This window comes from Dendrobium catenatum, unplaced genomic scaffold, assembly GCF_001605985.2.
Source record: "Dendrobium catenatum unplaced genomic scaffold, ASM160598v2 fragScaff_scaffold_1693, whole genome shotgun sequence".
NCBI classification, from domain to species: Eukaryota; Viridiplantae; Streptophyta; class Magnoliopsida; order Asparagales; family Orchidaceae; genus Dendrobium; species Dendrobium catenatum.
This window is the reverse complement of record NW_021320155.1, coordinates 210,192-220,450: the sequence shown is the minus strand read 5'-3', so window position 1 is coordinate 220,450 and position 10,259 is coordinate 210,192. Positions and strand designations below refer to the sequence as shown.

Genomic DNA, 10,259 nt, shown 5'->3' with positions numbered 1-10,259 from the left:
TAGTGATATGTTCTCTGAGAGTACAAAGGCTTACATTATTGATTCGAGGACCTACAAAGTTATAGCCATAATAAGTTATAAGTTGTCACCCAAAAATATAATACATTTCATTATTTCACATACAGGCCAAGTGGAAGAATATAGGAATTTTAATTAATCATATATAATTAATGGTTCACATATGATGTGATTAGTATTATTTTTATTTTAATAAATTAATAAAGAAATTTGATGATGCGTTAATTCAAAAATGAACCAATTGCTTTTGACAATAGAAAAAGATAAAAGAGGGGCAATACCGTTTTTTTGAAGATTGCGACCCTAATAGAAAGTTTCAAGAAAAAATTCCTTGCATCCAAATACCCATCAAAGGGCTTTCTAACATAGGTTAGAAGTTTTCTTTAAATATATGCTGTTTTTACTTGGACAATAACGGTTGGAGGTACATGAAATTTAGGTTAATTTCATAAGGATAAATTTATCTCACATATAAGGAATTTAAAGTTTGCCAAAGGACAAGGTCTTAGCTTTTACCTTGACATAGAATGATGTAATCTTGCTTCCATTGAAGATCTTTTTGGGACCCTTTGAAAGATGAAGAACATCATACAAGTATATCCTGACATATTATGTAAATTTGATTAAAATATAATCCAACACTAATAAAGTTAAGGAAGATTGAAGAAAGAATGAAAGAGATAATGATAGTAGCACCTATTGTCCATGCAAGAGGCTGCAAGAAGGACGCCATTTGTATCTTGAGATAGAGAGGAAATCCCATGCCGTGTTTTCTCCTTCAATGTATTAACAATTTATATATCAATTAAAGTCAAAAAAATTGAAACTTACAAAAATCTGTAGCATAGGTATACCCAATAGTAAAGATATGAACAAATATTATGTGCTGTAATTTCATTGAGCTTCATACAAAAATGAATCGATTGTTTTATATAATTCCAAAAAGGTATAAAATTCTCTCTTACTTTTTTGGAAAATGACTTGATGTCTGGGCAAGCCTGGGAAATATTTGATTTCAGGTTTCGAGTATCCCAAAACTTCACAACACTACATCAAAAATTGACCAAATAAACATCAATAAGTCCAGATCAGTAGCTGGAAGGTGTCAAAAAGATTGTCTCAATTAGATCTATTGAAAACAGAATGCAAGCTCCTGATATATTTCAACAGATTTTCAGATCTAAAAGTTAAATAATTTCTAAAACAATATATAATTAAAATTTAGCATTAATTCTCTTACCTGTCTGCTGCACCAGCACTAGCAATAGAGATATCATCTTTTAGGTAAAGTACAGATGTAACGCTCTTTGAATCAGCCTAGAAGAGAAAAGATTAATCTAGTAACTAATATACCAAGATAAAATATTTGGTAGTTTATATATCATAGAAGCAAACCTGTCCTCTCCTAGTTCTTCTTCCATGAGAGGATGAATGGGCTTCCTTAACAACAGAAGTAGACCTGAAATACAAGGATTTAACGATTCCTTATGTTAGGAATGTGCACAAAGTGTAATATTGCTCAAGGATCATAAAACTATTAAAATTAAAGATGCAAATAAACGAAGGCAAATAAGCATACGATAAACGTGATACTCCATGTGAACCAAACTTGCACCTAAGGTCCCAAATGGCAAAAGATCCGTCTCTGGAACCGGAAACAAAAAGTTCTGCATCAAATGTAGCATAACCAACTATCAAGATTCAGCAGAGTTGGTCATTTAGAAAACTGTGAACACAACGTAATAGCTATGATAAGAACTAGTACCAGGATTTGATGAGTGTGAGGAAACAGATTTCACACTACCCGTATGCCCTGTCAATAATCCAATGCATTTCCTCTTTTCAGCATTCCATAACTTTATCTGAGGAGAATAATAATTATTTAAATATTTTCCTACAATTGCACTGCTGAGCACAATCAAAGACAACAAAAAGTAAGCACAAAAAACAATCTTCAATAGGACTTTTGATATAAAAGGATAAATTAATCAACATACGGTTTAAACTTACTGTTTGATCGCCAGAAGCAGTAAGAAGTTGGGAGTCGTCCTGCAATGTAGAACAAATATGCTATGAAAAGAATGAGGCATAAAAATGGCACAACTTTACAAACTTAACGATCTGATGGTTGTATTATGCAAGATTATCATGAGTTTAGAAACAATTATAATCCTATAAAGAGTTATTCTTATTTGGCCAATCTACCTTGATTCTTGTCATCCCTCCCCCTGATTACGAACTTATTATGAAGGCCATTGGATTAATTTCATACACACACACATACAACTGATACAAGATTCAATGTGAGGATAGAGACCAACTTCACTGCGCGGGAGAAGAGCAAAGCACCTGAACGCAAGGCTAAATGGAGCACTAATTGATACAAACTTGAAGGATAAAGGGAAATTTGAGGAGCCAACAACCCTAGAAATTAGGAAATTGAGAAGTTGGAAGAGGAGAATTACGGGGTTCATTCATTTTTTGATTAATTTCAAACACTCTTAAATTGAGAGTATATATTGTTGTAAAAAATATATAAAAGTTATAAGAAAATTGCAATAAGAAGACTTATCAAATAAATAGATCGAGACATATGAAACATTATTCTTAAATTTAGATTTCTGTTCCACCTAGGTTCAAAGGTACATAGCAGTCTAACTCCCAGAATTCAACGGACTCTTCGCGATGATCTGCACTAATCACAGCGGGAAGCAAGAACAATGATATAGATATTTGCTCTGAATATATGTATGGTGAAATGAATGATGAAAAAAAAATTGTTATACTCATCATAATCAAGGTCTTATATAGACCATTAAAAGAATGCCTTTTTTAATTACAAATTTTATAATAATTAATTCAAACATTTTCAAATAATGTCATAAAAAGCAATATATTTTTTTGTTATAATAATAATTATTTCCGTTACAACAACAATAAGTATTTTTGTTATAACAATTACAATTATTTCAGTTACAACATTAATAAGTATTTCAATTACAACAATAATTATTATTTTCATTATAATGGAAATAATTATTACTGTTGTAACTAAAATAATTCCAATGTAATGGAAATAATTATTACTGTTGTAACTGAAATAATTATTACTATTATAACTAAAATAATTATAACTATTGTAACAAAAATATTTATTGATGTTGTAACGGAAATACTTATTATTGTAACGAAAAACTTATTGTTATTTTATGACATGATTTGAAAATGTTTAAATTAATTATTATAAAATTTGTAATTAAAAATATCTTCTTTTTATGGTCTAGATAAATAATTAATGTAATTAAAAATTTGTTTTAAGAATTGTGAATGCTGAGAAGAAGTCTGCAATGGGTTTCATCTACAATGGCATGGATGAAGCCAAAAAAAATGATTGCCTTCAATTTAGGAGACGAATAAGATAACTTTAAAGAAATTTGAAATATTATTGATAATAGGTGGCAGCTACAGCTTCACCGACACTTGCATGCAGCTGGATATTACCTAAATCATCAATATTAATATACATAGAACAAGTCTACAAACCCTGAAATAATGTTGGGATTGTATCATTGTATGGATCGGCTAATAAGTGATGCAACTAAAAGATCAAATGTTGACATGCAATTGATACCTTTAAGGAAAGAAGGCTTTTTTGGATTACAACAAGCAAAGAATATAATTGACAAACGATCTTCATGTAATTTTATTTATGTTTAAGCATTTATTTTAAAGTTATTTTTTTCGCACTAATTAAACTCTCTTATATAATTATTAGTTGAGTGGTATATTCAATTTGACGATGAGACTCTATAATTGCAGCGTTTTGCAGTGAAAGTTTTGGGCTTGACGTGCTCTTTAGCTGGCTGTGAAAGAAATTGGAGTACCTAGTACCTACAACCAAGTACATACAAAGAGAAAAAATACATTGGTGAAAATCATATTGAGGATGAATTCATTGGTGTACATTATGTACAATAGAAGACTTAGATATAGGAATTTGAAGAAAAAAGAATTAATGGATGATAAAAATCCTTTGCTTTGCGAGGATGTAGCATCTGATGATAAGTGATTTGTAGATGATGAAATTGAAATGATGCTGTCTGAATTACAAGATGAAGATTTAAATTTTGATTTATTTGATGGTCTTAAAGCATTTACATCCACCACAACTCAATAACAAATCAAAAAGGTATATAAATAATATAGTTTTCTTAGACTTTTATTAATATATTGATATTGTTCAAAAATATTTAGGGAAGAATAAGATAACTGATATTAAGGAAGGACCTGATTGGGAGACATTGGACTCTATAGGAGAGGTGGAAGGGGAGAGACCAATTCATCATAATGATGATTTAAATGAAGACCTCCTTAGTGATGACAGTGCTGATGACTTATGAGTTCGTATGTGATATGTCATTACTATTTATTTTTGGAATTATATATTAATGAAAAGAATACTATGATTTGGGAAAGATGGTGTTTGAGTTGAACTATACTTCATGTTATCTTATTTTTGGGATATTTTGATTTCACTTCATATCTTAAACTTTTTTATGTTTTATATATTATTTATTCATTAGTATATACAAAATTTATCATTTTATATTTACGCAATCCTTTGATTTTGAGGCGTACGCCTCAAAAATCCTTGAGGCTTTCGCCTCGACTCACGAACAAAAAACACCTCAATACCCGATTACGCAATTTTGAACATTGCTTACAACGGCTTATTATAACACATTAACTAACTAATAACCACTAATTACATAACTATCATGACCCACAGTAGCAAATTAACCAAAACCAGATTACTTGTTACCATTATGAATGCTAGGATATCACGATCATTTATCAATACATTTTTCATACAAATTTTACAATTCCACATAAATATTGGGATCATCTTATAATGGTTAATTTCTTTGGTATTATTCAGTGCATTCATCGTGTAAGTTCCCGATAGTCATTTCCACATGTTCCTAGCATCTAATGCATAATTTGGCATTTTACCATATATCATTACTCGTTGCCTATGACTTTGTAAATTAAACTTCAAAAAAAAAAAAAATCCAATAGTTACAGCGATCTCAAATCAAGCAGATCAGTTTATATTTATGTTACAGTCATTTTGAATTCCACTATACATACGGTGTGAATAGACGAATCCAAATGAAGACGCAGAAGCCAGAAAGAGTATTCATGATACCTTAATCCAACAAATATCAAATATGGCGTTTTCATGAGCAACCCATTCAGAAATCTTTGCTTCTGCTGCAGTGATTAAAGCAAAATAGGTCTCAAGAAAGTAGAGAAACTAAAACCTTAAATCAATTCATGCGAGACAAAAACAGGGCCCTTAAAGCAAAATTATATGGTGATTACCCGTCTTATCCCAGCAAGAAGAATGGCAGCTGAGTCGCTTCCTAGTATCGTAGCAGCTTACAAACCCTTCTTCATCAGACACCGCAAGGATGTGGGATTTTCCACTCGTCTGCTTCAAAATATCGAACAGATATTAGGTCTTTAAGAAGAACATTACTTGTTTATAAGTAGATTTAAAGGAGCAAACAAAACCTTGCAGAAAGAAAGAGCAAGAGGAGGCGAGGGATTGTTTTCGTGCTCAATGATGAAATCGCCGGCATCGATCGATAGATCGCCCAGATACAGCCGTTGACGCACTGTGAGCAACAATCAAGTTTGATCAAGCACGACGAAAGAATCAAAGGGAAAACTTGTTACCTTTAAAACCGCTAATCTCTCTTGTTCTGAGTTCCCCAAAGAACGAAGTAGAACAGCTCGGCCTATGCGCCATTGATTTGGGCAAGGAAGAGAGGGAGAAAGAGAGAGAGCGAGAGGGAGAGAGGACCTCTTGATTTTAGCCGCAATTAGACAATGGCGGTCAATGGCGGGAAAACCCTGTCAGATCTCAAGATCGAGCGGGAAAAAAAGGATTCGAAATTTTTGCAGGGGTGTCAATGCTGCAAACCGGTTCAATAAAAAGCCCCGAATGGGCCGGCCGGTGGGGCCGACCGGCCGACACCACCTCCTACTTGCATTCCTAGTCACAAGGCCTAACTATTTTTCCTTTTGCCCGCATATATAACCATGGATAAATTTTAAAAATAGTTATCATTATTAATTTTATTATTTAATTACTCATCTTTAAAAAATTTAAAAAACAATAAAGCTGGTGTTTGAAAGGGCGACTTGCTCGAGCCCTTTGCCAGCATGGAACTTAGGCGGACTACAGCTTAGAACGATAGCCAGTTATTCGTTGGATGGACGGACTTTTATTTGTATGCAAGTCGCCGATTCAAATACTTACTTGCTTTTATTTATATTTAAAAAAAAAAACTAAAGATTCCAAAAGGTGCAAGTCACATATGCAAATAAAAACCATATTCATTATTTTTTTTCTTTTATTTAGTTTTTTTTTTATTATTTTTTAAAATATATAAATTAACTTTTTCTAAACTATATTTTTCTTTTGGTTTTTTTCCTTTTTATCTTTTTTTTTTGGATTTTTTAACTTGTTTTATTTTTCTTTTCTTTTTTCTTTTTTAAAAATATATATATTTTTAATTATACTATTTATTTATACATGATACTATAAATTTAAAAAAAAAACTTTAAAAATTAAAGAAAAAAAAAAACGGCCGCTAGTAGTGCTTAGTGCTACCGACTTTTTTTTATTTTTTTTAATGATTGAGCTTAGTGCTACCGACTTGATTTGAAATATTTTTTTTTCTTTCTTATCTTCATAGGTTTTTTATGTTGCTTTTTGAACTTTCGAGCTGTTTTAATTTCTATATTCTTATTGCTGGCACCAATAGGTAGTTCATTTCTTGCAGCAAGGTTCTATACCCGGTTTTCTGGGTGGCATTGAAATTAGTAGATTGGTTGCTATCAACTGCTTGCTTAGCTACACGTTTTCCTTAACTAGTTCTACTATGTCTTATAATTTGCATTTCTGCCTTCAATGCGTAATTTACTGCTTGTGATAAGGACCATATGGTGTTCAATTCTAGTTTGTCTTGAATTGCCTCTGTCAACCCTCCACATATCTTGCAACTAGCTGGTTTGTAGATTCATTTAGATTATTCCTAGCACTTAGACGATAAAATTCTTTTATGTAAACATTAACTGACCGACTTCCCTATGAGCAATGTTGATATTGTAGATACAACATTTGCTCGTAATCTGTGGGTAGGAAATGGCCTCGAAGTAGTTGTTTCATTCTCCACCAACTATGCATTAGTCCTTTCCCTTATCACCTTCTAGATTGCAATAGTTGTAACCATCAATCACTGGCTCCCGATTTTAGTCGACATGCAACATAATTGACCTATTTTGTTGGTTCAACTTTCATATACTCAAAAAAAAAGTTTTCATCGCTCTTTCCCAATCTAAGTAGTCCTCAATGTGTAGCTGTCCTTCAAAGAATGGGATGTCCATCTTGATGTGAAACTCGCTATGATGTCATTTAGCTTCTCTCGGTCACCTATGGCGGTGGTGACCTATATCTTCTTCATAATTAGACAACTCTAGTTCCTTGAGTAGCTCTGCTCCCTCATATGAATCAGACACTCTCGATATCGGTGTATCCCAATTCATATTCCTTACTTTGTCTATCCTATGTTGGACTGCCAGTAAGTTTGTCGTAGTTGCTGCCCACAACGTAGGGTTGAGATCCAGGCGTGCGTTGATTGCTCATAGATCTCATCGCACCTCAGTCTAGAAGCGTTGAGCATCTACCTTAATCTCCTCCAAGTGTTGTGCCAGACCCCGATGCTCTTCCCAAAGGGCTTCAAGGCTTCGATCATCACCGGGAGCCACCCGTCTCCTGCTCTCCGCCATCTGGCTATTATAACAAAAAAATTGATGTAGGCAATCTACATGTAATGGGCACTAGCAAGTAGTTGGAGTAATAGAACAGTGAAGATAAAACTTTTGTGATTAAAATTTCTTAACTAAGGTCTTATTCTCCTCCATATAGCACATATATTTTCTAACCACCAACTGTACTAAAAGTAGCTACTAATAAAAATAGCATACTCAAGTATTAATGGTCTAAAGCAGGGAATAAAAATAAGCAGATAGTGGTGAACGTCCTCCAACTAATAGATCATGTGTAGGTAAGTTATCCCTGCAGCCAATGCTCACAAAGATGCTCCGCATCAAATTGCTTGAATCATACTTATTTTCTCTCTTTCTTAACAAATGAGCCGACTTCTGAGCAGACTCGAACTCATAAAATAAACTCAATCTATATTGACTAATCAAGTTCAAGCCCAAGCTATGTTGGTGCATTGGAAGTAAATACCGCGACAAAACAAACAAAAAAAATAAATGCAACAGAAAGTAAAGCACATTGAATTAACGTGAAAAAAATGCAAAATCAGAAAAAAAAAAAAAAACTACAAAATCACACCACACCAATAAATTCACTATAAAAATTGGAAGAAATAAGTACATATCTTTCTTTTCTCTCACTCTCTTCTTCCTTCACTTCTCTCTTACACCATTCTCTCACACAAAATAAAAAATAAAGTCAAGTAAATAACACAGAGGGACACCACTCTTATAAAAAATAAGAAAGAAAACTAACTAGTCCGCCTTGAAGCATTGCAGTGCCTAATTTAGAGGGTTGCGGTGCTAAGTTCTTTGTCATTTCTCCTAGCAAGTTTTTCAACATCGAGGTGCTTGAGAACACAGTGCGTGGGCACTCGGGTACACGACGCCAGAGCATTGTGCGAAAAAAAAAATGGATGCAAAGCACCCAAACTCAAGCAAGGGGAGGACCCCCAACAAGCACGACAAATTTAAATGAGGTCCTAGGAAATAGTACAACTCGATTAAGCGACACAATCAAATTCCACAGACTAAAAAGCTAGGGGTGTCTCGTCTCAACTCGACTAGACTCATTTACACCCCTAGCCATGCTCACCAAAATAAACTAAAATTTTACTATCATTTCTTGTTGGGAGAGGTAAGAAACGAGCAAATAGAAATATTAAAAAAAAAAAAAAACAATTAAAAGTAGACACATGATATATTTGATTCAACTATATTAGACTTCACACATTCTAAGGAGTGAAATAAATTTTTTTTATTTAGGCACCATTGGATGCTTCTATTAATGCACGCGTATTTTGTCACCATGTATTGTATTATTTTGCATTTCTCATAGCTCTATAATTTTACTTTTGTTTTTTTGTCATATAAGTAGTCAAATTTCGTCAATAAGCTGCTTAACTTTCTAATAGAATATTTTCTCTAGTTAGTTCTCCAAAAACTTTTATACCTAATATCAGTGGCGGATCTACGATGGGGGCCCTGGGGGCACGGGCCCCCACTGAAAAAATAAACGTTCAGTTGAATTGTTCAGCCATAACAATGATTTATAATTTAAACAAAACAAATCCTGATTCAGCTGTCTCGTTTCTGCTTTCAATAAAGTTAATATAAATTTGGTTTTATCTAGCATAGCAATTAAAATTCAAGCGGTGTGGGACTAAAGAGCCTACAGTTTTTTTTTTTTAAAATAAAATTTTTAGATGCTGCTGAGGAGAGATAAAGAGGCTGTTTGTAATGATTTGTACCTGTAGCAAAGAACAAAAACAGTGAAAGAAGAAAAACGGGACAGAAAAGTTTCTTCACACAAAACCTTCTCTATTTTACCAAAAGGAAAACTGTAGACTAGAACTAAAATGGAGAGAGTTCTGTTTTTACGGTACAGAGCAAAATATATAAAACCTCTAAAAACATAACTATTGCACAGTTATTTCTTAAGCCACACATTTAAAAACTATAAGAGAGTAATAACTGCTGCATAGTTATTCCTCTTAAGACACATATGCAAATAATATTAAAATAAACAAACACCTAAAAACAAAATGACAAAGATTATAATAACATTGCCTCCCCTAATCTTGTCATTCAAACTTTCAGCTTTTTAGACCAATATTTTTGATCATCTCTATAAACTTCACTCTTCCCAAAGACTTGGTGAATATATCAGCCAACTGCTCTTCTGTTCTGATATACTCCATATTCCTCTTAAGACACATATGCAAATAATATTAAAATAAACAAATACCTAAAAACAAATGACAAATACTATAAAAGAGAGCGGGAGTTAAAAAATGCCAAATATAGAGAGAGAGGGTGGGCGGGCAATTGGAATGAGGCTTGAGTTATATATATATATATATATATATATATATATATATATATAT

General features: G+C 32.8%; 1 protein-coding gene across 1 annotated transcript in view; it reads right to left on the bottom strand.

The window, feature by feature from the left end:
* LOC110094668 (denticleless protein homolog B) overlaps positions 1-5,864 on the bottom strand; it is a 16,493-nt gene extending 10,629 nt beyond the window's left edge. The window contains exons 1-12 of the mRNA XM_020819948.2: positions 5,761-5,864; positions 5,596-5,699; positions 5,404-5,512; positions 5,228-5,292; positions 2,029-2,067; positions 1,784-1,880; positions 1,598-1,685; positions 1,414-1,477; positions 1,259-1,335; positions 984-1,065; positions 715-794; positions 535-619 (exon numbers count right to left, since the gene is read on the bottom strand). Of these exons, the coding sequence (XP_020675607.1) occupies positions 535-619; positions 715-794; positions 984-1,065; positions 1,259-1,335; positions 1,414-1,477; positions 1,598-1,685; positions 1,784-1,880; positions 2,029-2,067; positions 5,228-5,292; positions 5,404-5,512; positions 5,596-5,699; positions 5,761-5,833 (963 nt within the window). The 5' untranslated portion in view covers positions 5,834-5,864. The remainder of the gene's footprint in view (positions 1-534; positions 620-714; positions 795-983; positions 1,066-1,258; positions 1,336-1,413; positions 1,478-1,597; positions 1,686-1,783; positions 1,881-2,028; positions 2,068-5,227; positions 5,293-5,403; positions 5,513-5,595; positions 5,700-5,760) is intronic.
* Between the last annotated feature and the right edge of the window lie 4,395 nt (positions 5,865-10,259).